Source organism: Apiotrichum porosum, assembly GCF_003942205.1.
Source record: "Apiotrichum porosum strain DSM 27194 chromosome Unknown scaffold_3, whole genome shotgun sequence".
Taxonomy (NCBI): Eukaryota; Fungi; Basidiomycota; class Tremellomycetes; order Trichosporonales; family Trichosporonaceae; genus Apiotrichum; species Apiotrichum porosum.
In genome coordinates, this window is record NW_021167110.1 from 2,765,299 (window position 1) to 2,791,009 (window position 25,711).

The 25,711-nt window shown below is 59.2% G+C and overlaps 10 protein-coding genes across 10 annotated transcripts; 4 read left to right on the forward strand and 6 right to left on the reverse strand.

The window, feature by feature from the left end:
- Nucleotides 1-381: 381 nt before the first annotated feature.
- On the forward strand, nt 382-2,165 carry EHS24_006649 (uncharacterized protein; the record flags this gene model as incomplete). The annotated part of the gene is made up of 4 exons (XM_028622055.1): nt 382-1,159; nt 1,201-1,460; nt 1,505-1,516; nt 1,584-2,165. 4 exons carry the CDS (start codon nt 382-384, stop codon nt 2,163-2,165), a joined length of 1,632 nt encoding a protein of 543 aa, XP_028478507.1.
- A 335-nt stretch (nt 2,166-2,500) lies between these two features.
- EHS24_006650 (uncharacterized protein) lies at nt 2,501-3,035 on the reverse strand (the record flags this gene model as incomplete). Its single annotated transcript, XM_028622056.1, has 3 exons — nt 2,501-2,573; nt 2,734-2,839; nt 2,978-3,035. The coding sequence occupies 3 exons, from the start codon at nt 3,033-3,035 to the stop codon at nt 2,501-2,503; spliced, it is 237 nt and encodes a 78-aa protein (XP_028478508.1).
- An 822-nt stretch (nt 3,036-3,857) lies between these two features.
- Nucleotides 3,858-4,437, reverse strand: EHS24_006651 (uncharacterized protein; the record flags this gene model as incomplete). The annotated part of the gene is made up of 4 exons (XM_028622057.1): nt 3,858-3,930; nt 4,118-4,229; nt 4,277-4,339; nt 4,392-4,437. 4 exons carry the CDS (start codon nt 4,435-4,437, stop codon nt 3,858-3,860), a joined length of 294 nt encoding a protein of 97 aa, XP_028478509.1.
- A 1,147-nt stretch (nt 4,438-5,584) lies between these two features.
- Nucleotides 5,585-8,029, reverse strand: EHS24_006652 (uncharacterized protein; the record flags this gene model as incomplete). Its single annotated transcript, XM_028622058.1, has 3 exons — nt 5,585-7,108; nt 7,152-7,750; nt 7,813-8,029. The coding sequence occupies 3 exons, from the start codon at nt 8,027-8,029 to the stop codon at nt 5,585-5,587; spliced, it is 2,340 nt and encodes a 779-aa protein (XP_028478510.1).
- Nucleotides 8,030-9,466: 1,437 nt separating this feature from the next.
- Nucleotides 9,467-10,671, reverse strand: EHS24_006653 (uncharacterized protein; the record flags this gene model as incomplete). The annotated part of the gene is made up of 6 exons (XM_028622059.1): nt 9,467-9,591; nt 9,670-9,808; nt 9,906-10,100; nt 10,258-10,478; nt 10,544-10,590; nt 10,640-10,671. 6 exons carry the CDS (start codon nt 10,669-10,671, stop codon nt 9,467-9,469), a joined length of 759 nt encoding a protein of 252 aa, XP_028478511.1.
- A 380-nt stretch (nt 10,672-11,051) lies between these two features.
- Nucleotides 11,052-13,140, forward strand: EHS24_006654 (uncharacterized protein; the record flags this gene model as incomplete). Its single annotated transcript, XM_028622060.1, has 7 exons — nt 11,052-11,220; nt 11,272-11,573; nt 11,639-11,734; nt 11,849-12,023; nt 12,071-12,314; nt 12,364-13,017; nt 13,071-13,140. The coding sequence occupies 7 exons, from the start codon at nt 11,052-11,054 to the stop codon at nt 13,138-13,140; spliced, it is 1,710 nt and encodes a 569-aa protein (XP_028478512.1).
- A 794-nt stretch (nt 13,141-13,934) lies between these two features.
- On the forward strand, nt 13,935-20,508 carry EHS24_006655 (uncharacterized protein; the record flags this gene model as incomplete). Its single annotated transcript, XM_028622061.1, has 11 exons — nt 13,935-14,247; nt 14,289-15,632; nt 15,694-15,854; nt 15,919-16,009; nt 16,139-16,395; nt 17,106-17,238; nt 17,597-17,741; nt 17,794-17,857; nt 18,041-18,113; nt 18,301-20,416; nt 20,475-20,508. The coding sequence occupies 11 exons, from the start codon at nt 13,935-13,937 to the stop codon at nt 20,506-20,508; spliced, it is 4,731 nt and encodes a 1,576-aa protein (XP_028478513.1).
- Nucleotides 20,509-20,947: 439 nt separating this feature from the next.
- On the reverse strand, nt 20,948-22,113 carry EHS24_006656 (uncharacterized protein; the record flags this gene model as incomplete). Its single annotated transcript, XM_028622062.1, has 4 exons — nt 20,948-21,361; nt 21,533-21,849; nt 21,908-22,022; nt 22,099-22,113. 4 exons carry the CDS (start codon nt 22,111-22,113, stop codon nt 20,948-20,950), a joined length of 861 nt encoding a protein of 286 aa, XP_028478514.1.
- Nucleotides 22,114-22,555: 442 nt separating this feature from the next.
- Nucleotides 22,556-24,310, forward strand: EHS24_006657 (uncharacterized protein; the record flags this gene model as incomplete). Its single annotated transcript, XM_028622063.1, has 7 exons — nt 22,556-22,586; nt 22,626-22,655; nt 22,766-22,945; nt 23,123-23,207; nt 23,246-23,324; nt 23,659-24,029; nt 24,070-24,310. 7 exons carry the CDS (start codon nt 22,556-22,558, stop codon nt 24,308-24,310), a joined length of 1,017 nt encoding a protein of 338 aa, XP_028478515.1.
- Nucleotides 24,311-24,551: 241 nt separating this feature from the next.
- On the reverse strand, nt 24,552-25,710 carry EHS24_006658 (uncharacterized protein; the record flags this gene model as incomplete). Its single annotated transcript, XM_028622064.1, has 2 exons — nt 24,552-24,596; nt 24,637-25,710. 2 exons carry the CDS (start codon nt 25,708-25,710, stop codon nt 24,552-24,554), a joined length of 1,119 nt encoding a protein of 372 aa, XP_028478516.1.
- Nucleotide 25,711: the final 1 nt, after the last annotated feature.

The following is a 25,711-nucleotide window of genomic DNA, read 5'->3' on the forward strand; positions in this document are numbered from 1 at the left end:
TAACATTAGGTTGTTGGCAATGTCTTGGTCGTGTCCAAGTTTAGAGAGCGAGTGTGGCAGCGCATACCTCGGCCTCTGGACGCCGCGACACATCAGCGCTGTGGAGCCCTGTCGGTTACGGGCTTCTGGAAGCACATTGACCGTTGGAATCGAAGTCGGTTACACGAGCAAACGCCGGCTGCTGACGCCGGACTATTCTCGGATCGTCGGTCATCGCGGTCGTTGCTCCGGCAGTTATACGGTGGTATTGTTCAGGAACAGCACACTTCCCTCGGCAGTCTCTGAGGTTGATTGTTGTTGCTCTGGTAGATGGGCTGGCCATTTACTTAAGTGTCATGGAACTGCATCGTCAGCCAGCACCACCACCACTAGACTCTTACCATGACCGTCAATGCTCCTTCCACCGACACCTTTGTGCCTCGTCCTCGCGCCGACATTGAGGCCGACATCCAGACTGCGCTGAGCGTCTCGGCCAACGACCGCTTCATTGTGCGTCATGTCGCCCGTGACGAGCCATTCTACTACCTCGGCGACACCGCCTGGGAGCTCTTCCACCGCCTCGACCTGGCCGAGGCAGAGCTCTTCCTCCGCAACCGTGCCCAGAAGGGCTTCAACAGCATCATGGTGGTGCTGTTTGCCGAGCACGGCGGCCTCGATTTCCCAAACCGCGCAGGCGAGTGGCCGTTCCACCCAGCCCCAGAGTCCAAGCCTGGCGCATACGTTCCCGACCTGATGCGCCCCAACCCCCGCTACTATGACTTTGTGGACCAGGTCGTCGCCCTGGCTTCCAGCCTGGACATGACCATCTCGCTCGTGCCCACCTGGGGACGCTACGTCAACGGCGGATACTATGGCAGCCCGATCCTGTTCAACGAGGAGAACGCGCGCGCGTTCGGCCGCTTTGTGGGCGAGCGGTATCCATTCCACCCGTTCATCCTGGGCGGCGACAGTAACCGCCTCTGGAACCCCGACTTTGAAAAGACGCTCAAGTCGGGCGGCGATATCTTCAAGCTGCCCGTCATCGACTTTGGAGCCATCACCGAGGCGATGGCGCAGGGCCTCCTCGAGGGAGAGGCGGCCGGCATTGCTGCCCTTGATGCGCAGCTGAAGGCTCAGGCGAGCGACTACAAGACGTTCATCACCTTCCACTCGGCACAGGGTGAGTTGAGTAAACCACACAATGGGACTGACAACAAACAGTTTGGCTTCCCGAGGGCACCGAGACTTCTGCATCGACACAGTTCCCCGACGCCGAGTGGCTGTCGTTCGATTGTGTGCAGACCGGCCACCACGACGGGCCCAAGCCTGGCCTTGACAAGGCGGCGTCAGAGCTCATGGCGTCCTCGCTGTGGCACTCCAAGTCGTCATATGACCCCATCCGCAAAATGTACGCCGCTCGCCGCCGCGACGGGCGTCCCCGTCCTGTTCTGGACTTGGAAGCTCACTATGAGTCTACACACGTGAGTCTAAACGAGAGACTGTTGAACGTTAGCTGACCCTGCAGCAATGGTTTGACGTGAGTTCCGGTTGCGCCAGTGACGCCTTGGATTTCGGTTTGTGAACACGACTGACAAATCCTGCAGTACGCTTTCCCTCTGTGGAACGCCGACGATATCCGCAACGGCATGTGGCAGGGCCTGTTTGCCGGCGCCTGTGGATACACTTACGGCGTCAACTCGATCTGGCAGATGCACAACGCGTCGTCCGCCACACACCCACCTATCCAGCCCCCTACCAACGCCAGCGTCGACTGGTACCTGGAGCTGGACCTCCCCGGCGCGTTCTATTCCAGCGTGGCCAAGAGCGTGCTCCTCTCGTTGCCGGGCTACTTTTCCCGTATCCCAGACCAGACCTTCATCACAAGCGACACGCACGAGCAGGCCGGCAAGAAGGCAGGCGATGCGCTCGTGTCGGGCATGCGCGCCGACGGCTGGGCCGCCGTCCACCTCCCGTACGGAGGCGACGTCGAGGTGGACCTGACCAAGGCCATCCCCGGCGCGTCGTCGTGGAAGGCGTGGTGGGTTGACCCGCGCTCTGGCGGCCGTGAGGTGTTTATCACTGGCGACAAGCTGGGTCAGCACACCTTCTCGGCGCCAAGCGCCGGTTCGCTCACTGACGACTGGATCCTGCTTGTTTCCGTCGACCCGTACCCCCTGTCGGCCTAGATTGTTGTACGTTGTAGAGCATGAAGCGTTTCGTCTGGCCTTTTGTGGCATGGATCCGCCTGGGGCCATGTGTCCTCTGCACCGCCTCCACTCACACCGTGCACGACGTGGCACAGCAGTGTGCCAATGGTTCAGCTTTGTTCGCCCATCGCACATCCAGGCGTCGTAGTGGCGGTGGCCACGTCCGCGTGTTGTTCCGATGGCACTCGTGTGGTCGTTTGCAGTCCGCATCATATGTTACGTTTGTGCACACGAAATACATTCACATGTTTCATCGAGCATACTGTAGCATCGACAGCAGAAACACTCCAGACTCCAGAAGAGACTATGTATGCCTAGCCGAGAACACCCTGGGGAGGCATCTTGGCGTCACAGCGCTTGCAGGTGACGGTCCTGCGGCCGAACAGCCTGTGCTGTTAGCAAGTGGCACACATAGATGGGGCCATCGTCAAGCGGACCCAAAAAGAGAGCGTCTAAACAGAGGGTCTAAAACAGAGCGTCTCTTTGAAACGTGCAAGAAGTGCCAAGAGGACGCGCGAACGCGCGCCTGCGGATCGTGGGTGCTCACCAGATCAAGGACCAAGGGAAGCAGCAAACGACGCCACAGAGGCCGCAGCAGCCGATACGCGTCTCATGGCCATACTGGGCACAGTCGGGGTTGGCGGGAGGAGCAGCTGGAGCGTGTCAGCATGACCTGAGACGTGGCGGGTAATCCACCCATGCCATAGGCTTGGACGATGATGGGCTGGAGGACGAGGAGGTCTCAGGCGGTAACCCCAACGCGCCGTTGAGCTCATATCATTCCTGCTCACCCTGCACCATGCCTGGATTCTGGACGTAGATCTGCTGGGGAGCCATCTGGGGAGCCATGTTGCGAGACACTGTGGTGGGATGGAGATGGGTGTGTATAGGAGTTTGGCTGAGGCGACAGGTGAAGAGTGATGTCGGGGAAGATCTGGCAGTTCGGGGTGGGTGCTTATGAAGTGGCTGCAGAGCCACAGACAGGACCGTTGCTGGAACCAGAATATTTTCCTTTCTTATTGTTCAAGGAGCTGTGCATATACCAAAAGATGAAGCGAACTGTAATGCCAAAGACGATACACCATCAGCAAGTCGCCAGCTGCACTTGCGATGTGGAAACACATGCGACACGGAGACGCCGAACCCGCCGGGACAGCCGATGGGTAAAAACAAAAAAATAGCATAGTGGCGGCTGAATTTTGATCCACCCTGGGGGATCTCAAACAGAGAGGGTTCAGAGGATCAGAGGGCCCTGCATCTCGGCCTCTTGAGAGTTATGCGCTGGACGAGACGACGCGTGTGCATGTGTTACGGCCGCAGTCAACGTCTCGACAACAGCTGCACGATCCTGGTTCCCTTGCGGCCGGCCTGCCCGTTTCTGTCGGCCTTCATAGGGCCATGTGACCGTTGCACCTCCCCCACGTGTGAGGATGCTCACCGTTGTTTGGTGGATCACTGAAGTACGTCTGTTCATGGTGGTGACGGTCAAAGTGGGGTTCGGCCACCATGAGGACCCTTATTGTTGATCGTCCCGTTGCTGTTTTTCATCTCCTCGTTGCAGTAGTGCAAAGCGGGTTGCGTGTCCGCAAGGTCACAAAAATAAGTCACATGCGTCCTATATCACAGACTTCAAGATAACAGCTGCTGATAGTTTGAACTGCAAAACGCTTCCTAGTCGATAAGACCCTGGGGAGGCATCGTAGCATGGCAGCCCCTGCAGGTGACGTTGCGGCGCGAGAGCAGCCTGGACACGCGGTCAGCAGGTGACACACATGGTACGTGGAGACGCCGATCGTCAAGTGGCCCCAAGCGTTCGTGACAAAACGAGCACAGAGCACCAGGGATCGTCTCTTTGAAACGCCCAAGAAGTGCCAAGCGGATGCTAGGATGCCCATATGCCAAACTGCGTGGCTCATGGGGACTCTACTCACCAGATCAAGGACCAAGGGAGGCAGCAAACGAGGAAGACGATGGGGCCGGGGCCGATACGCGTGTCGCGGCCGTACTGGGCACACTCGGGGTTGTTGGTGGGGGCAGGAGCACCTGTAGCGCGTCAGCACGACTCGGGGCGTGATGGGTATGCAGCTTACCCATGGCGCCAAAGGGCTGGACGGGGTGGCCGATGGTGGGCTGGGGCTGGACAGCGTTGGGGTCTTGAGTTGGTAGGTTAACGAACTGGACAGTCGAGCTCATGGCACCACTCACCCTGGGCGTAGCCAGGCTGCTGGATGATGGTCTTCTCGGAAGCCATGTTGCTTGAGACTGTGGTGGGTGGGTGGGGGTGTGGCGTAGTAAGGTGAGGAAGCGATGGGAAGCGGTTGGGGAGGAGAAACAGCAACCGTGTGCGCGCTTTAAGTAGCTGTTGGAGAACGACAGACCTTGGCACCGTGACCGTGTCGACGAGAACCGTTGGCAGGGGCGCAGGGGAAGTAGGTATGGCACAGCTTGTGAGTGTGCCGTACAAGGTCATGACAGACGATCAAGGGGACCAAGAGGGCGACGGTGGCCTGGGCGCCAGAATGGAGCCACACCAACGTACGCAGGTGCCGTGTTGCGCCACGATTGAATCCCTCCCAAGCCCCAAGCGGACGCTGGTATGCGCCTCACTTGGCACACAGCAAAGGAAAGGCAATCTCCTCAGCGACTAGATAACAAGCACACCCGCAGGTGAACTCGATGCGGAAATCACGGTAAACAGACTGGCGGCTACACCGTCGGGCCTCCCGTGAACAAGGCAGTGTGGCAGATCGCAGATGAAATAGGAACCAGCGCTACTGCCGCAAAACCGTGGAATGCAGATCTGCCGTTGTTACAGAGGCGGCTTCCACGACACTGCAGTGCTCTATTTCCAGCGTGCACTGGGGCCAAGAGAGGTCTAGAATAGCTGGGGCCTCTGCCTGAGTCGGGTACGGAGAGAAAGGACGAGTATGCATATACTTTACCGCCGCAATCGAAGCCTCTACACCGCCCGTCACTGAAAAGGGCAGTCTTCCGGCTCTTTTACCGTGTATTTCTGCCGGCTAGGTCAATTGCCTGTCGTCTACAGAGACTGTGGAGCGCTGGCTATGCGTTATATGGCTCATGTGGGCTCCAACACTTACCAGCTTGAAACATATGGGCCCGAACGCCTTGGGCAAAGCAGTGCCCTCACGAGGACGCGACAACGGGGCACGGGGATGTGAAAACAGATACGAAGTCTGGCCGATGGACGGCTCCGCGTTTTGCGGTCAGCGGTGGCATGTGGCATGAAACCTCGGCTGCTGCGTGCACGGTCTGGCTCGCTCGGTCAGTCGTGGCAGGAGGGTCACGTTTCTGAACAAAGTTGCATGCTCCCAAAAACACAGGGGTATACCCGCAATACTAGCCAGCTATTCTACTATGCACGTAAGTACCACTCTCTACATGGCGACCACAGCCAGCTGGACGCTCGAGCCCACTTCGCCACCCGTGGGCAGGCTGACCGTGAGGGTGACGCCGTATGTTGTGTTGGTGCAGTAGCTGCTCGAGTCGGCAGGGCACTCGACGTGGATCGCATCCGCGACCAGCTTAACCGTGACGGTTGTCAGCAGCTGGGTCGGGTCCGAGACGGTCACTGTCATCGCACGGGCAGTGCCACACGTGGTGCGGCGGGTCGACTGGATGAGGACCAGGGCGGGATTGGAGACGGATACCGAGAAGATGCCCTTTTTCCTCCATCCAATGTTCTTCATGGGCGTGGTCACGTTGGTGGCAGAGCTGGGGAAGAAGGCGAGCGCGAGGAGACCATTGCCAGCGGTGCCCACGGTGCCGCTCACGTCGATACGGGTCGTGGTGGCGTTGGCGGCCTCGGCTTGCAGGGCCGCCGACGATGTGGCAGGGAACATCTGGTACGAGTAGGTCGTGGCGGGGATGGTGGTGTAGGCCGAGAAGAGGTTCTTGGTCTGCATGCCGGCGGTAGAGGTCGAGATGACGGACCAGTTGCCGGTCTCTGCGCCCTGGGCCAGAGTGAGGTTGAAAGGGACGTCGTGCGAGAGGTAGCCGTTGCCGCCATAGTAGAGGGTGTAGCCAGACGCGCTGCTGTCGCGGCGCCCAAGGCTGCTGGATGCAGTGACCGCAGAGCCATCCACGAGAATGGTGCTGTCGCTAGCTGCAAGACGCTGGTCGAGAACAGTGATGGGGCTGCCGTTGGCGCTGGAAGACACACTGAGGGAAGTGGTGGTGACAAGGACGCTCGAGTCAAGGTAGAACCAGGCCTTGCGGTAGCTGATGGATGCGTCGTAGGGGTCGGTGTAGTCCATGGCACTGATTCCGTACGTGCCGTCGCTCACGACACCGACAAACGTCTTCTTGCCTTTGTACCCGACAATGGACGAGGTGAGACCCGGGTGGTCGAGGAGGACAGTGGTGCCCGGGATGAGGTTCCAGTCCCACATGGCCTCAATATCCTTGTACTCGTTGCCCGCGACGTACGAGAACAGGGTTCCCTGGCCGAGGTGATAACCGTAAGGGTTGGCGCTGTTGGTGTACTCGGTATTCTTGCCGCGGCTGGAGATCATCTTGTTGGCCAACGTAAAGCTGCTGCGGCGGTGGGACATGTAGTCTGACGCCCAAAAGCCCTTGTTACCAGTAAGCTTGATGGTACCGTTGCTCTCGAGACGCGTGAGCGTGTCTATGATCGAGTCGTCGCCTGAAAAGTCGACCGTGGCCGCGGCAAGGTCGGTGGTGTTAAAGTTGATGTCGGACGATGCCTGGTAATCGGTCGTCGCAAACGTGATGAAGCGTCCAATGGTGTTAAAGTCCCAGTACATGTTGCCTGTCGTGCTGTCGCGGTTGATCATCCACTCGCTGCCGCGGACCATGGTAGCAATCGCCGAGCGGACATCGCTGCTGGCAGCATACGCCGTGCCAATCGCCTCTTTTTCCAGTGAAATGAAGCCGTTGAGCTGGAATGTCAGCTACTGCGACGGCTATGAGGCTCTAGCTCACCGAGTCCTTGCCATAGTTGCCATTGTACAGAATGCCAGTGTGCTGGAGGAAGCTGCCGTCACGGTGGATACCATCCTCGCCCTTTGTGTCTGCGAAAAGGTTGGCAGACATGGCACGGGTCATGGCGTCGGCCAGCATGGTCGTGTCGTTCGAGTACAGAGCCAGCGAGACCGACAGCTCCATCAAGAGAACCATGTTGGCGCCCGTGAGGGATCCAACGCCGGTGGTGTCCGTGTCACGGAGTGCGTACGCGCGGTAAGGAATGTCGTAGCATCCGGCCGTCTGGTTGGCACTGAGCGATGCGCCGTCGAGGAGGAGACAGGCGGTCGATACCAACTGCGGGATGAGGATGACCTGGTCGTACCAGTTGCTGTTCCACAATCCGGGTGTGCCACAGGGGCACGCATCGGTGCCTCCTTGACCGATGCAGTCCATATTGGTGTAGTCGTTTGCAAACCAATAGTCCATGCCCTTGAGGGCGGCGGCGAGGACCGCGTCGTTGCCCGTGTAGGTTGTGAGGAGGGGGTTGAGACCGCTCCATGCTGCGGCGAGGGTGATGACGCGGACCCAATGTTGCTGGATGGGCCAATTTGCTCGTTCTGAGGCGATGGGTGTCAGCAGAGCGCGCCGTCGTCGACCCCAGTCTTCTTCGTTTACTCACGTGCCGTGCATCCACTCAGATAGTTGACGTCTGACCAAGTACCGTCACTCTGGATGTTGGCCAGCCAAGTGGGCATCTTCTTGAAGGATCCCGTGGGGGGAAAATCCGCCAGGTCGACACGCCGGCGCTGCATGATGGTGTCGACGTCGCTCGCCGTGGCCGTGGTCGCCGAGAATACCATGCCGAAGACGAGCGCCAACGACGCGAGGGAGACCATGGCGTGTGAGTGTCTTGTACACAAGGATGGTGAATGAGTACAAGGTGGTGAGTGTCAAAAGGAAGGTGTGTTGGCCTTGCCGCTTCAGTCAGTATGTAGTAGCTTTTACACCGCGCTATACGCGTTCGCTGACTCTCTGTCGCTCTCTGTCTCGGGTCGTTCTGTGTTGTTGTTGTTTCTTAGTTGCGCCGTAGTGCCGCACACAGGTACAAACCCGGGTGGCTGCGGTTTGAATTGCAGGCCAAGGGTGTGGGGGACGAGAGAGCGCAGCCGACTCTTCCTTGGTCATCTCCTCTCGATCGCCCTGGAGCGCCAGACATGGACATGAGCAGTGAGGAGGAATGAGCAATGAACGGATTCGATGCCCCGTCGCCATCAAAACCCGGTCGACCGCCCGTGAACCCTTCTCCCTTGGTCCGAGACGCGCCGACGCGCCCACGACGCGTCGGATCGTCCGCCAGGCCCCGCCCGCCCGCGCCGTGGCGCGAAACAAAGACTGAATTGCCCCGACTGTGCTCGTCGCTCAACAGTCTCCACCTCCGCAGTCTGCAACAGGGGCCATGCACTCTATATTCTACAAGCACCTCGTCAGTACTTTAGGTTGTCCTGTGCGCAGTACGACGAGCCCAATAGGCGCAGCTCTCGGTGGGGGTCCAAGGTGTTGGTGGCCTCCACGTCTGCGATCTCGCCTCATCCTCGCGGCTCTGGTCATGACATGGCAGGATCCCGCGCAGGCGCACCCTCCCATATGTGTCTGCTTGCAACGGATCTACCGTGCGCAAAGAAACAGTCGTGTATGCAGCTCAGCATCGTTGGGTAGAGTCCAGTACCGACTTAAGCTCCATGGCATGTGGCACACACCAGGTAAAGGGTTAAGGGAACGGGGTCACTATGAATTGGCTGGGGTGTGTAGGTCAAATATCAACAATGCGCGCAGACAGGACCCCCCCTGTTGCACTGTTGGCATGTGTATGCACAGTATATGCAGCGTATTGGACGCCGGGGACAACGACGGTTCGTTGGATGATCATCGACTGCGGCCTCTTTCGACGGTGGACTGAATTATCCACCAGGGTCTCATCTTTTCTGCACCACAACGCCACGGAAGGCGCCGAATGCTCTCGACGCGCTGGAAAGGCTCTCTGCTCCTCCTCCCCTTGTTCTTGGCGGGTGTGAGGCGTACATGTATGCAGGTATGGGGCTTTTGTGGTCGGAATGGCCTTTCTTTTGTTCAAATGTGTGTTTGGCTACATCGCACGTCCTATTAAACTGGAAATGTGTTCGCAGCGACAAGGCCCGGTCATGCGACAGGTCACAGGCCGTTTTGCTTTGAGCAGTCCATACCCGCTGTCGTCTGGCACAACAACGGCCACACGACAGTGATCCATCCTCATGCGCATTTCAACTCCCCCCACAGCACCCGGAGACCGTCGCTGTCTACTCCTTCTTCTTCGATGCCAGCTTCTTGGCCTCAATGAAGGGGTTCTCGACGCCCTTGACGTTGGATCCAATGTCTCCCACATCCGTCTGGCGGTATACCGTGCGGATACGCTCGTACATGACTGCAGGCGATCAGCGGTTGCCGGTTTTGGGCGACACGCCCGTTCCTGGGCGGAAATTGACAGGTGCCGGTGACTCACTACACTCGAAGAAAGCGTCAAGGGCACCAAAGCCGACAACCATGTTGCAGAGGACCCACTTGAGACGCGGAACAAGCGGGGTGCCGTACTTGCCTGTCAAGTAGAGCATGTATGCGGGCTCAAGGACCAAGTGCTGGTGCTGTTAGAAATGCCGTGGTCTCGCAAAAGGCCAGACTGTACAATGTGGCTGGCAATGTACGGCCCATCGCCACACCCAAATCCCAGACGGCACTTACCATGGCAGCAGCAAAGTATGCAGCCCAAAGAGTAAACTTGGAGCCGATGTTCGTGGCCACCCACTCGCGGAGCCAATCTGCATGGCTGCCAGTGCCCCACAGAGTAAAGAACAGGGCGCCGAGCATGATGACTGCAGGAGCCACGAAGGGGAAGATGTTGGGCAGCTTGAAGTAGTAGACTCGAGGGATAAGGGGCTAGGGGACGGTTATCAGCATCATTGGCGTCGGTATCCACAACCCTCAAAACGACGGGGTCGGGGGATGGCCGTTCATCTCGGTCGCAGCAAACGACGCTGGGAGTACCCCCCCCTCGTCCTCCGGCGCCTGAGTCTACGGCTTCCTGCAGACTCACAACCTTAAACTTGTTGTAAGCCTCAATCTTCCACTTCGTCAACCTCAGTTGAGCCTCGAAGGGGGATTGAAGAGGGGGGTCGATGGGGATCTTGTGCTCGACGCGCTTCTCGTTTGGTGGAGGGTGGTATGCAATCTGCACCCATGCGCCGTTGGGGTCAAACTGCTGGATGTACAGTTCGCCGACGTTGCCCTTGATGTCGGTGCGGTCCTTTACAATAGCTGGACGAGGCGTATGTGTTAGAAGAGGAGCTTGCTGTGGAAGGGGACTGGATAGGGGGACTCACCGACAAGGACATCTTGCTGTGCGTTGAAGGTCGTGATGACCTTGTGCCTGGCTTGTTAGCTGTCTGCTGAAGACGATATCTGGGGCGCCATCTCACAGTTCCACGTCTGCAGTGTTTCCACGGGACATGTTGAAGGGTGGGAGGGGATATGCGATGCGGAAAGAGAGAGATTCGAGTCGCTGCGAGAGATCTATCACTCGCGTCTCTCTCTGCCCTCTGCCGCATTTGGCCGTGCTGCAACGTCATCTCTCCCCCAGTGGCCAGTTGGAGGCGCTGATAAGAAATATCACGTGATCCCAAGCCCACCTTTTAAAATGGAAAAAATGACGTGTATATATTTTATTCCCCCACGCTCACGCCCCGGATAAATGACACTGCCAGAGTGTGCCTTCCCTCCTCTGCGTGTGCGGGCCCTCATATGACAACCGCTGCGACGACTCATTTGTACAACATTATAGTAACACACAGTCCACCCCGGCCACCCCCCCATCTCGACACTACACACACAATGGGCTCAGAACAACAGCCAAACGGCTCTATGCCCTCTGGCGCCAGCGTCGCTACAGGCGCCGCCATCCAGGCCACAAAACAAGGCACAACATCCCAGCCCATCACCCGCCCTCCATCCCCAGACCCCGCTCGCAAGACCCCGCCAATGACCATTGTCATCAAGCTCGGTGAGCTTGGTTACCACCTTGTAGACATAAAAACTCTACTAACTCATGCAGGAACCTCTTCCATTGTCGCCCCCAAGCCCCCATTCCCGCCTCGTCTCCAGCTCCTCTCCTCCATCGTCGAGACCGTCGTGGCACTCAAGGCTCACGGACACAAGGTCGTGCTCGTGAGCTCGGGTGCCATTGGCGTCGGTCTTCGTCACATGGGCCTCAAGCAGCGTGGAAAGGGTCTCAGCCGCAAGCAAGCTCTGGCAGCTATCGGCCAAGGTCGTCTCATTGCCCTCTGGGATAACCTGTTCGCCCAGTTGGATCAGCCGATTGCGCAGATCCTCTTGACTCGCACAGACATTAGCGACGTGAGTGGATCGAGCGGGCGCTCCAGCAAAGACATGCGCGCTGACACTACTGCTCTTAACAACAGCGCACACGATACCTCAATGCGCAGAACACGTTCAACGAGCTGCTGACCATGGGTGTCGTCCCCATCGTCAACGAAAACGACACTGTCTCGGTCTCGGTGAGTTTTGGGACGACTCGAATTCCGTCCACCGCCCACCGGGCGGCGGAGAACCTCGGCGAGCTTCGGTTCGGCAATGTACTACTTGCTTGTGTGCTGACATGCTTGCTATAGGAAATCAAGTTTGGAGACAACGACACGCTGTCGGCCATCTCGGCCTCTATCGTGCATGCAGACTACCTCTTCCTCCTCACCGACGTCGACTGCCTGTACACCGACAACCCGCGCGTCAACCCAGATGCCACGGCTGTCCGTGTTGTCCGTGACATTGCCCATATCAGGCAGCAAGGTAAGTGATCCTAGCTGTAGGACTCCGCCAGCTGCTAACAGATGCAGTGTCTACGTCCACCATGGGAACGTCACTTGGCACCGGCGGCATGTCGACCAAGATCATTGCGGCCGAGCTTGCCACTGCTGCCGGCGTGACCACCGTGGTCATGAACTCTGAAAAGGTCCGCGACATCTTTGACATTGTGCAGGCCGGCCCCGGCCCATCACGGTCAGCGACCGATGTGGCAGAGTTTGAGACCACCGGCCCCTTGTGTACGCGCTTCCTGAGGCACCAGCGTGCTTTGAAAGAGTAAGTCTTTCTCAGTGTGGCTCTCTAGTGCGTTTGCTAACGTGAACAGCCGGAAATGGTGGGTTGCGCACGGCCTGCATGCCGCGGGCACGGTGGTGGTCGACGAAGGAGCGTACAGGGCCATTGGAAGGCGTGAGAGTGGCGGTCGCCTCCTTCCGGCAGGTGTGTTGCGTGTTGAGGGTCCGTTTGCGGCGCACCAGTGCGTCCGCATCGTTGTCCGCAGGAAACGTCGTTTCCCGCCCGCGCCCCTCATTGCCGAGCCCGTCAGTGTGGCCGTCACCCCGGCTCGCATGTCGCCTACCCAGGCCAGGCATGACCTGCACCATGTGGCAGTGCAGTCGGCCGTGGCTCAGGTGCAGACCATCTCCATCTCGGCCGCGTCGTCCCCCGACAGTGCGCCGCAGCCTGGCACCCCGCAGATCCAGCCCACGCTGTCGCTCTCGTCGAGCGTGGCCTCTCTCGACCCCTTGTCCCGTACCGGACCCTCCTCGCCGGCCATGCGCGCTGCAGACCGCAACATTACCTCGCTGGGCGACCGCATGTCCGAGCTCGAGAATGGCAGCGGCAATGTGTCGGGCGATGCGTCCAGTGCCAGTGCCGCCACACACGGTGCTGCTGTTGACGAGTGGGAGGAGGTCGAGGTCGGCAAGGGTCTTGCGCAATACAACTCTGTCGCCATTGACCGCATCAAGGGAATGAAGAGGTGAGTCGGGACGAAACAGATAGGCCAGTTCAATCGCTGACCCACCGCCGCAGCTCCCACATTGAGCACGTCCTCGGCTATGTGGAGTCTGAGCACGTTGTCGAGAGCATTGCGCTTGTTTAAGAGAGAAAACGAAGGCTATATAAGGCGTTCATGATCGTGTCAATATGACCTAGAGTGCATGCGTGCGAGTGTATGTCTGGGCCCCATCCATCAGCGATTGTACGACGAGATGCATTGTGCATGTGGGACGAGTGTGCATCTGTTCATGTGTGGCAAATGGAGACATGGGAGAAAATGAATAAAAACAAAGACGAAATATTCCCCCACGTGCCCTGCGCGTGGTTGATGGCTGAGACTTGGAGAGACTTGAGACTGGCGCGCCTGGCTCTTTCAGTGTCAACAACACCCCTCTCCTCACCATCGCCGATAATCCGACGCCGTTCACTGCGGCCAGCGGTATCACAGTCCACCGCACTCAACACACCTATCCCAGAAGCACGTTCTAGCGGCCCACACCCATTTCGTATACCGTCGACACTCGCCCCCACCCCCCGTTCCATCCACGCCACCACAACACAACTCTCACACTCCATCGCGCCGCCGTCACCCCCACCCCCCTTCGCACCACCTTTGCTCATCTGCCCGCCATGGCTCCCGCAACTCCCGGGAGGCGGCGCGGCCGCAATGATGACTACCTCAAGTTTAATGCGAGGCCGAAGGAAGTTGGATCGTGCGTACGATGGATGACTGCTGATCCCTGTTGAACATTGTCGTGCTGACAGACATTGCTCCCCTTCCCTAAACACCGCCGGCTGTCTCTCCTGCTCTCACTCTGCCTGATTGATGGATACCACACCACTCTCATACTTTCCTCTTGTCCCTGTGTGTCACCCCACAGGCGTACGGGCAAGCCCATGCCGACCGACGTGCCACTGAACGAGGACGGATTCGAGGATCCGGACGAGTTCTTCAAGTCGCCGCAGAGCGAGCATGCAGGCCGCGCGCTGCGGACGCCAGCCGCACGAGGAAATGGTCGAGGTGGCCGTCGTGGCGATGACGACTCGTCACCCTCTGGACCGGCAACGACCACACGTTCCCGCCGTGGACGCATGAGCGAGCTGGATGTCGACGACGAGGACGAGGAGTTTGAGGCCGACCTCTTGATTGATGACGACGAGGTAGACCCCAACAAGACTCCTCCACAGCCCTTCTTCCAGAGCTCTCCAAGTGGGTTGGAAACCACGTGCCACTGACGCTGACCCCCTCAGACCCACCCCCAAGCGTAACTCTCCCGCGCAGGTCGCAACTACCGCCCGCGTCCCCCAACGACGGGTTCGACTCGATCCCCTCGCCGTCGGCGCGCGTGACCTCTGGGCATCGGTCCCAGCGCCGCTCGACAATAGGCGTCAACTACAACCCAGCCCCTGCCTCCCCGACCGCAGCCACGGCCACGCCCACTGCCCGCAATGCCACCACCCGCCAGCACAGTATGGGCGCGGGGGGCCACATTGCCGAGCCGTCGGGTCTCATGTCGCCCACGAGCATCGATGCGGGCATGAGCTTTATGCCGGATATCAGCGACGAGTTTGATGCCCAGCTTGCGAGCACGCCCAAGGTCCCCATGTCCAAGAGTGGCAAGGGCAAGGGCAACAAGGATGGCAGGGGCAGGACCAAGACTGCTTCAAAGACCAACGGCCACGTGCCCGACGACGACGATGATGACGATGTTGGCGAGACCACCCATGTCGGCAACGAAGAAGAGGAGGAAGAAGATGATCAGCACCCGGCTACGTCTCAGCAGGTGCGACGAAACGGCGGAACCAAAAAGTACTCTGGCCCAGCACCTGTCGAGGAAGACAGCGACGACGCTGTTGCGCCCGACAGCTTCCAGACGGGCGGTACGGGCGACATTGACGACGACGACGACGATACCGGTGCCGACTTTGGGGATATGGGCGGGTACGACAACGACGAGGATATCGATCCGGCGCCTCTTGCCAACGGACATGGAGATGCGGACGATGACGACGACGTCGCAATGGAGCAGGCTGCGGTGGATGCTGAGGAGGGAGAAGAGGAAGTGGAGGAGCAGGAGGAGGAGGAGCCTGCTCCTCCACCTGTCAAGCGCGGCCGCGGTCGCCCACGAAAGAACAAGGAGGCCGATACCAGCAAAAAGGCCGCGACCCAGTCACCCCCTACAGCTCGAGTCAAGCGAGGCCGAACACCCGCACAGGAGCCTCCGGTGGCCAAGCGTTCGCGTGTGTCTCAACTGCCTCCAGGCGACGAAGACTACAAGGGTGACTTTAAGACGCGTCGTTCTGGCCGCCAGCATTTCCGCCCACTCGAGTGGTGGCGCAACGAGCGTTTCGAATATACCCGCGGCGAGCACTCGGCGGTCATCAAGGAAGTGGTGCATTTGCCCCGCGATGAGAACGCGACCTTGTCCAAGCGTCCACGCCCTGGCAGGTCTTCCCGTGCTGCGAGCCAAGGTGCGCGGTCTATCCGCAAGGCCAGCTCTGTGCCGCTCGACAACGACGAGGAAGGATGGGACAACAACACGAACCCCATCGCCGTGGTCAACGAGTTCCCATCAGACCGCGAGGTCCAGCGCCGTGAGTAGAGGAGCGGGGAGCGGGCGGGTACGTGGCGTACATGACACTGACCGGGCCACAGGTATCTGCTACCCTCGCGCATTGCTGGATCCCAAGCTGGTGATGAACTCGGAGTTCAAGTACCAAAAAGTGTTTGGCGAGGGCAAGTTTATCGCGTCTGGAGTGGTCTACATTCCTGTTGGCGGCAGCAAACCAGGCAAGCCGTCTCGCGACAATGCCTATGTGAGTGTGGGGAAGGAAAAAGAGAAACCTCCAAAGTCTATCACTGGTGCTAACACTGTGGCAGGTGTTCTACGTTATTTCGGGGGCCGTCTCGGTCCAAGTGCACAAGACGACGTTTGTTGTGGCTACCGGTGGCCAGTTTCTGATACCACGAGGTATGTTCCAGAAAAAAGGCAGACGGAGGTACATCACCGGTCGATGTCACTGGATTTGACCCACATGACCCCCCGGCCGCTACTCTCCGATACATAGGTATCTTTAGAAACGCCACTGACGCTACGCAGGCAACATTTACAGTATTGAAAATGTGTCACCGCACAACGAGGCCAAGCTGTTTTTCGCGCAGGCGCGCAAGATCCGGGCGAGCGAGGAGGAAGAGGACCTGCTTGAGATGGCGCGTGCTGCGAATGCGCGTGGCGAGGAGCTGGAGGCTGTGGCGGAGGAGGACGAGGAGGAAGAGGACGGTGGTGAGGAGGAAGCAGAGAGCGAGGAGGAGGAGGCGGCCCAGCAGCGTCCTGCTGTGCGTGCTCGCGCGGGCAAGGTGAGGTGAGGTGAGGGTGAAGGAGTAGTCTTTTTTTGTCTGTCACTAGTAGCATGTATAAAGGGGACACTGTTTGCGCAAGTGCCGACACACCAAGCGGCGTACTCGGCGGCGCTGCAGGAGTGAGAGTGCCGCCGCAGTCCGGCAGATAGAGGAGAGCACATGCGGACGATGACGTCGCTGACTGAGGCAGGATCGAGATCGAGACGACATATGCCGATGGCCCGATGCAGGAATAAACATATAGGCGCGCGCGGGGGGGTTGTAAATGCAATTTAGAAATTAGAATATAAATGGGATAGGCGTGTCATTTGTAATACTCTCCGGCCCCTTGTTTGATTATCCTTCCGACGGCTGCCCCCAGTCATCCCCCCCCAACCACCACCCAGGAGCGGTGTGGTGTCACATCTCTGCACCACTCCATCGCCATCGCACATCGTCGTCCGTCGTCCATCGTCCCGTCGCCATCGTCCATCCACGGGCCCTTCCAACCACCATCCCCCCTCGGCACCCCCACCCCCCTCTCAAGCGACCTCGCGCAGACCCACACCACAGCCCACAGCGGCATCCCGCACACCATGTCGGGCCAAATGACTGGCACGCTCCAGAACCGTGCAAACATGTAAGCCCCCCTCCCACCCTGTGCCCCGTCGTCGTCGTTGCGGCATGCGGGTGGATTCCCACCTCGTGCTCCATACAGTGCTGACCAGGCCCCACTCGACACCCTCCTTGCCTCCAACCACCTCCCGCCCTCTACCTCCCACCTTCTTCATCGCATGCAATCCCACACCACGCTCCCGCATGCATCTCCCACCTCCAGCTCGCGCAAGATCCGTATTACGAGTGCGTAAACCCCCCACACCTCCTGCCGAAACACAAATGCTGACTGGACCCCTCCCCACCCACCACCACCAACCTCTTCACACCCCACCTCTCCCGTCCCTCATCTACACCTCCACGCCCCCTCCTCATGTCCCCCCCACGCCCACATCCTTCACCACCGACACATCCAAATTCGACACGCACGACCTGCCGTTTCTAATCCCCCTCCTCCGTTTCTAATCCCCCTCCTCACTCATCGTCACGTGCACCGCCTCCCCCGCCTCAACGACCGGAACGTCCACACACGCGCGTGTTTCGCCATGGCTGCTGTCTCCTCCCCCCACCTCGACGCCATGCGCTGGCTTGCCCCCTCGTGCAGTCGTCGCGGCCGACTCGCTCATCAAGCGCGACATCCTCCGTCTCCCGGACCCGTTTGCGATTGTCATGGTCGACAGCGAGCAGATGCACACCACCAGCGTCATCAAGCGCACCCTCAACCCCTACTGGAATGAAAACTTTGACATGTGAGTACATATGAATGCGCCGGCCATGTGCACAGCTTACCATCCCACACAGCACTGTCAAGGACCAGAGCGTCCTGACCGTCCAGATCTTTGACCAGCGCAAGTTTAAGAGGAAGGTGCGTTTTGCCCGACGACCGCGACCCGACGACGTTTTGGGTGGCGGGTCCGGTTTGGTGCTTGCTTTGTCAGGGCCCAATTATCCAAACCACCCCCCGTTCCCAAGTCACATTTCCCACCCATCTTTCCTGCGGACACTGCATACACGCTCAAGATTTGACATGCTGACACCCTGTCTGCAGCAGGACCAGGGCTTCCTCGGCGTGATCAACATCAAGGTGTCGGATGTGCTCGACCTCGAGCTTGGTGGACAGGGTGAGTGTTGGAACCCAATTCGTGCCTGCGCGCGCGAGTTTGTGAGGAAGCGGCGCGGTCGGAGCCGAGAGAGGCAGAAGAGGCAGAACACCGTTTCCCAGAAGCGGGGGGAAAACGCGGTGGCGGCGTAGCTCGTGGGGACGCTAAACCCAGTGATACGGGTGGTTTTGCTGACTCACGCTCGCAGAGATGCTCACGCGTGACCTCAAGAAGGGCAGTGATGGCAGCGTTGCTGTCAACGGCAAGCTTATCATCTACCTCTCCACCCAGACCAACACCCCGATCAGCAACCCCGTCCCTTCCGGCAGCAACAACGCCATGCTTGCCCCCGCGGCCAACGACTCGGGTGTCTCGGTCAACAACACTGCTCAGGCTAACAACGGCGCCGGCGCCGCCGACACCCCCGAGCAGAGCCCCGCGCTCCAGAGCAACCGTGACTCACAGCCATTCGCATCACCGCCGGCACAGCAGCCATCCGTGTCCCCATCGGTACCTTCGCAACCCCCTCCTGCTGGCGGCCCGAACAACGCGCCGATGACAGCCTTGGCCACTGCCCAGTCGGGCCAGAACAACAATGTCACTGCGGCCGGTCACAACTTTGACTCGCACTCGGACCAGCTGGGACCCCTGCCGAACGGCTGGGAGCGCCGCATCGACCACCTCGGCCGTCAGTACTATGTCGACCACAACACGCGCACCACGACTTGGAACCGCCCAAGCACTGATGCCTCGTCCAACGCCAACAACCAGGCCAACTCGACCGGCGAAGCCCGCGCGCGCCACAACCAGCGTACCCTGGCCGACGACATGCTCGACGCCCAGACTGGCTCGCACACTCCCACCAACCAGGCGTCGTCCATCCCTGTCAACCAGGCCACCACTGTCGGTTCGGGTCCCCTCCCAGCTGGCTGGGAGCAGCGCTTCACGCCCGAGGGGCGCCCTTACTTTGTGGACCACAACACGCGTACCACCACTTGGGTTGACCCCCGTCGCCAGCAGCTCCTGCGCGTCATTGCGCCCGACCAGCCTGGTATGACTGTCCGCCCCCAGACTGTCAGCCAGCTGGGTCCCCTCCCCTCGGGCTGGGAGATGCGTCTGACTTCGACTGCGCGCGTCTACTTTGTCGACCACAACACCAAGACGACCACTTGGGACGACCCGCGTCTTCCTTCGTCGCTCGACCAGAATGTGCCCCAGTACAAGCGCGACTTCCGTCGCAAGCTCATCTACTTCCGTTCGCAGCCTGCGCTCCGCTCCAACACTGGCCAGTGCCACATCAAGGTGTCGCGTGACAACATTTTCGAGGGCTCGTACACGGAGATTATGCGCCAGTCGCCCACCGACCTCAAGAAGCGTCTCATGGTCAAGTTTGAGGGTGAAGACGGTCTCGACTATGGAGGTCTTTCTCGCGAGTTCTTCTTCTTGCTCTCGCACGAAATGTTCAACCCCTTCTACTGTCTCTTTGAGTACTCTGCCCACGACAACTACACTCTGCAGATCAACCCCAACTCGGGCGTCAACCCCGAGCACCTGAACTACTTCAAGTTTATCGGCCGTGTTGTCGGCCTGGGAATCTTCCACCGTCGTTTCCTCGACGCGTACTTCATCTCGTCCTTCTACAAGATGATCCTCAAGAAGAAGATTTCGCTTCCCGACCTCGAGTCGGTCGACGCCGGTCTCCACCGCGGTCTCACTTGGATGCTCGAGAATGACATCACCGACATTATCGAGGACACATTCTCCATCACCGAGGAGCACTTTGGCGAAGTCGTCACCGTCGACTTGAAGGACGGCGGCCGCGACGTCGAGGTCACCGAGTTGAACAAGAAAGACTATGTCGACCTCGTCACCGAGTACCGTATCGAGCGTCGTGTCTCGGAGCAGTTTGAGGCCTTCATGTCGGGCTTCAACGAGCTCATCCCCCAGGAGCTCATTAGCGTCTTTGACGAGCGCGAGCTTGAGCTCCTCATTGGAGGCATGTCCGAGATTGATGTGGACGACTGGCAAAAGCACACCGACTACCGTGGCTACAACCCGTCGGACGAAGTCGTCGAGTGGTTCTGGAAGATTGTCCGCTCGTGGCCCGCAGAGCGCAAGGCCCGTCTCCTCCAGTTCACCACTGGTACCTCGCGTATCCCCGTCAACGGCTTCAAGGACCTGCAGGGCTCTGACGGTCCCCGTCGCTTCACCATTGAAAAGGCCGGCGAGATCACCCAGCTGCCAAAGTCGCACACATGCTTCAACCGCATCGACCTTCCGGCGTACAAGTCGTATGACACTCTTGAGCAAAAGCTCACCCTGGCGTGAGTAAAGACTGGGGGGCTAGATTACAGACAACAGATGTGCTAACTCCTTTCTCAGCGTCGACGAGGGTGGTGGCTTCGGTGTCGAGTAGAACCCCAATTTTTAAAAAACACACACGCGTAAAAAACAAAACCAACCTATTCGACTCGCAAGTTTTCTCTGTCTTTTCCATTCCTTTTTTACGATTCCATCCCCCTCACCCCACCCCATCCCACCAAGCAACCGCACCCCCACCCCACCACCACCACAAACACCACCACCACCACCAAATTCCCCGCCCAGGACGGCCGGGTATAGACTGTACTCTCCTGCGGACTTAGTTCCCGTAATCGTGTCCCAATACCAATGTATCGTGGAGTGTTGGTATGCACCGAATGAACGAAGTGTACGTGAGCGAGCGAGCGAGCGAGCGAGTGAGATAGGGTTGAGCAGATATGAGTGGCCGTTAGTTGAAGGTTGCTGCAGTTGTTACGCGTTTGTACAAATACATCTAAGACTAACTGCTACGTTCCCATCTACTCTCTCGTGCTTTACCTCTTCTTGCCGCTCCCAAATCCGCCAAAGCCCATCATAGCCTCCATACTCATCTGCTCATCGACAGCAGCGCCGACGGCCCCACGGTCGCTCGCATCCAGCACACCCACTTTGCCCATCTTGTCCTTTTCCCTCTCCTTCTCCTTCCTCTTCTTGCGCTCGTCTTTCCGCGCCTGCCTCTTGGCCTCTTCCGCGCCACGCACCACCGCGAGCCGCTTGGCGAAATCGTAATTCTTCGCGTCGACCTTGTTCTTGGTCTGCTCGCGCAGCTCGGCGATGCGTTGCCGCACCTGCTCGACAGTGGAGCGCGCGACGTGCGTCCCCTGTCCGAGCTTGGAGAGGTGGAAGCGCGAGTTGAGGTGGTCGAGGTACGACAGGGAGTCTTTGAGGGTGCGGTTGCAGAGGTCGCACTGGGGGGCTGTGTCAGCGAGGTATCATGGGGGGGAGGGGCACATCTAATGCGATGGAGGGAGTGATTGCGGTCACATTTGCCTGCTGTGTATTCTCTTCAGAACAGCACGCGGCTGACGGCGCCGCCACTCTCCCCTCTCGCAGTCTCTTCCTCGGATCAGAGCACTTACATAGAACCCAGCGCCGCGCGGACCCTTGCCGGTCGTCGTCTGCGACACGAGCATCGTCTTGCCAATGTCCTTATCCAGTCCCAGGTTGACGTGCTGCTGCGCGAGACCCGTGGGGCGGGGCAGGTCCTGGTCCGGGCGATAGCGTTTGCCTGGTGAGAGAGAAGGGTTAGCTGGAGAGCCATGGTGTGGTGGAGGGACATGAGGGGCTAGGGGGTGACGAGGGAAGGGGTGCGGCGGCTGTCGGTCAAGAAGGCAGGGTTGTCTCGAGCAGCTCTGGTTTGGTATGGCAAGAGCTGCCGAGGTATGCCCTCTCGCGCCTAATCACTACCCCCGTGTCATCCACTCTCGAGCCATTCTCCACAATCCCGTACTCACCCTCAGCAGCAGCCGCGTCCCGGGCCTTGGCATGCTGGTACGCCTGCTGGTCCTTCTCGCGCGCCTTGGCGGCAAAGTCGCCCTTGTCCCATTTCTTGCGCTCGGGCTCGGTAGGCTGGAAGGATTGTTAGCGTGTGGCCCACTTCCATGGTAGCTGGTGTCCAGTGAGGGAGGGCACAGTTACGGCGCACCTTTTTGGACTCCATGGCCGCTGTTGTTGTTGTTTAGAGAGAATGATTGAGATGTTCACCGTAGTGTTGGTCGGTGGTGGCAACGGCAAGAGCGGGAGTATTTTCAGCCTGCCAGTGGGTCGGACGGTGGCACCTGGGGGATATGGCAACCGGCTGTTGTGTGGCTACCACGCCGCACCTGTGTGCACACACGACGCAGGCTGTGGTGGCTACTCGTGAACGACACTGTGCATTGTGTGTTTCCACCAACAGACCAACTCTAGAACTCTTATTGACGTCGCAACACTTTGTCAACATCAACACACGGTCGATCCCCCAAAGGCCCCCAAGGTCCGCCCCGAGAGCCCTTATTTGCCGAATATTATCCTCCCCGCATTTTGGAAAGTCGGAGTCGTCTTGGCCCCGGCCACATCCATCGTTCTCTTCTCTCTCCATCTCTATCCATACTCTACGAAAAATGGCGGACAAGGCTGGCCTGTACGACATCTGTGAGCTATCTGGTTTTGACCGTCGAAGCTAACAACCAGCCAAGCCCAAGTACGACTTGAACACGTACGGTACGTTGCTCCCCCTCCTCAAACTCTATCAACAACCCTTGGGGTTGGCCTCACCCTCACCCTTCGGGACCCTCTTCTGAAGCTCTACTGACCCACGTTCCTCCTCGCAGGTGGCCGCCTCAGCTACTTTTACAGCACCACCTCGCCGCTCACCCTCCTCGCTTCGACAGCCGAGCTCACCCAGGCCCAGTCGGATGTCACCCGCTACGATGCTGCCATCAAGGCCGCTGGCAAGGCGGGATACTGGGTCGACGCGGATGAGAGGGAGAGGTTTGACCGTGCCAAGCAGCGTGAGTAGGACTAGGAGAGGTACGAGAAGTAGGAAAGCACGGTGGGCTGGAACGCAGGATTCGTTCGGACCATTTTCCACGACCGCTGTGTTTCTTGCAACCACACCTGCCAACCATCGTTCCCTGCTTCTCTGCGACCATGCACTCGTCTGCATGCCCCACACTGACACTCTAAAGTCGTCAACTCGTCGATCCACCCCGACACCGGCAAGCCCGTCACCCTCCCCTTCCGCATGTCGGCGTTTGTCCCCACCAACCTGATGTAAGTCGCCGACCTTTGACCCTCCGCTGACCTTTCAGCATCTGCGCCGGTATGCTCATGCCCAACCCGTCCCTCAAGAGCGTTATTCTGTGGCAGTGGGCCAATCAGACTTTGAACGTGAGGCTATTGCGTCTATTCTGTGCTTTGCAGCTCGAGAAACGATCCGGAGGACGTCGAGAACGGTCGGAAACATGGTGGTCGAGTTGGGATGTTGTTTTAACAAATCCCCGAACTTGTCTGGCAATTCCGCCTGTATTTGTGTCCTGCCCCTCCCAATCTCCGCTTTTCGGGCGTGTTGAGCTGAGGTGCTTCCGTGGAGCTCACAAAATGCCTTGGGGAACGTTAAGACTTGGTCGAAGACGTGGTCCGGGAGTTGTTGTCGCGGCTCGGCCAAGTTATTCTTGTCCTCATCCCAAGCACTATGCCACGGCACCATAACTGACACCTCCAGGTCGCCGTGAACCACGCCAATGCCAACAAGTCGATTGAGATGAGCAACTCGGAGATCGCCACCGCCTACTGTGCTGCGACGGCCACTTCGGTCTTCCTGGCTGTTGGCCTGACTACCCTCGTGCCGCGCCTCCGCATCGCCCCTGCCACCAAGCAGATCCTTGCCCGCCTCGTGCCATTTGTGTCTGTCGCCAGCGCTGGTGTTGTCAACATTTCGTGTATCCGCTGGAAGGAGATGCGCGATGGCGTCGACGTCTTCCAGGTCCAGAAGGACGAGGATGACAACGAGGAGAAGCTTCCCCTCGGCAAGAGCCCCAAGGCGGGCCAGATGGCCGTCATGCAGTCTGCTGCCAGCCGTGTCCTCACCAACGTGTAAGCTAAAAGCCTCCGGATCCAGCTAACACCCGTCCAGGCCCACGCTCATTCTTCCTCCCGTGGTCATGACCCTCCTCGAGAAGCGTGGCACCTTTGTCGGCCCCCGTGGCCACCTGTACAGCAACCTCACCCAGCTGACCCTCATCGGTCTCTGCCTCGGCCTCGCCCTCCCTCCTGCCATTGCCTACTTCCCCCAGCGCGCCCAGACTACTGGCGAGAAGCTCGGCGGCGAGTTCAAGGACCTCAAGGGTCCCATCTACTTCAACAAGGGTCTTTAAAATGGAGCCAAAAGGTGGCCGGGTTGATCACTTCTGGCAACGGCGAGACATATATATACGAGAAACGAGGCCAGATACAAATGTAGAGCAACACAAGAGAGACGGAGGGGAGATCTTTATAGAACAATGTCTCGCTGCATGCTATGCATTCCATGCCAGTCCGCTGGACAATGCTTTTGGGATTTGGTTGGCAAGATCTCTACTACTGACTGTGGGTTCACTTCACACGCAAGGACGCGCTTTAGGCGACGGTGCGGAGACGCTCGTAGATGCGGAGGAGGTCCGACTGGGAATTGTTAGCTGTTGAACACCGTCTGTTAGCTCACCGTGCAGCCCATGGCCGTAACGTCGGCACCGGCACCGGCACCCTGGACGAGGAGGGGCTGGGGCGAGTAGCGCTTGGTGGTGAACGAGATGATGTTGTCGCTGCCCTTGAGAGCGGTGGCGAAGGGGTGGTCAAAGTCGTACTTGCCGAGCTTGCACTCGACCTTGCCGGCCTTGGGGTCAATGACACCGACGTAGCGGACGACCTTGCCCTCCTTGCGGGCCTCCTCGCGGAGGGCGGCAAAGTACTCGTCACCCTCGGCAAGGCGCTGGAGGTACTCGTCCTTGGTGGAGGCGTTCTCCAGGACAGGCGGGACAAGCGACTGGGTGGGCACCGAGAAGCAGCCCTCGGCGAGCACCGGAGTGCCCGGGATCAGGCGCGAGAGAATGGTGAGCTTGCGAGCAACGTCGGTGCCGCTCAGGTCGTCACGCGGGTCGGGCTCGGTGTAGCCCTTGTCCTTGGCGATAAGGACAACGTCGGAAAACTTGACGTCGCCGCCCTCGACCTTGCTGTACTCGTTGAAGATGTACGAGAGGGTTCCGGAGAAGACACCCTCAATCTTGACAATCTCGTCGCCAGTGCCGACGAGGTCCTTGAGAGTGGAGAGGATGGGGAGACCGGCACCAACAGTCGACTCGCCGTAAAGGAGCGAGCGGGTGTTGGGGAACGAGGCCGCCTGAATGTCGCTGTAGAGCTGCTGGGTGCCCGAGAGACCCTTCTTGTTGGGGGTCACAACGTGGACGCCGGCAGCGAGGATGGCGGGGTACTGGGCAGGGACGTCGTCCGAGCCAGTAGAGTCGATGAGGACACCCTTGCCGTCGGCGTGCGAGGCGAGGAGTTTGACAATCGAGGGGACGTCATAGGGCTTGCCCTGGGCCTCGAGGGTGGGGAGGAAGTTGGCGGCAGTGACAGCCTCGCCGGTGGCAGCAGGGAGGGAGAGAGCCAGGCGCGAGTTGGCGATGAGGACAACGTTGAACTTGCTGGCGAGAGGAGGCGTGAGGAGCTGGCTGAGAATGGCCTTGCCGACGCCACCGAGACCGATGAGCGCGACGGGAACAGGAGCGATGGGAGACATT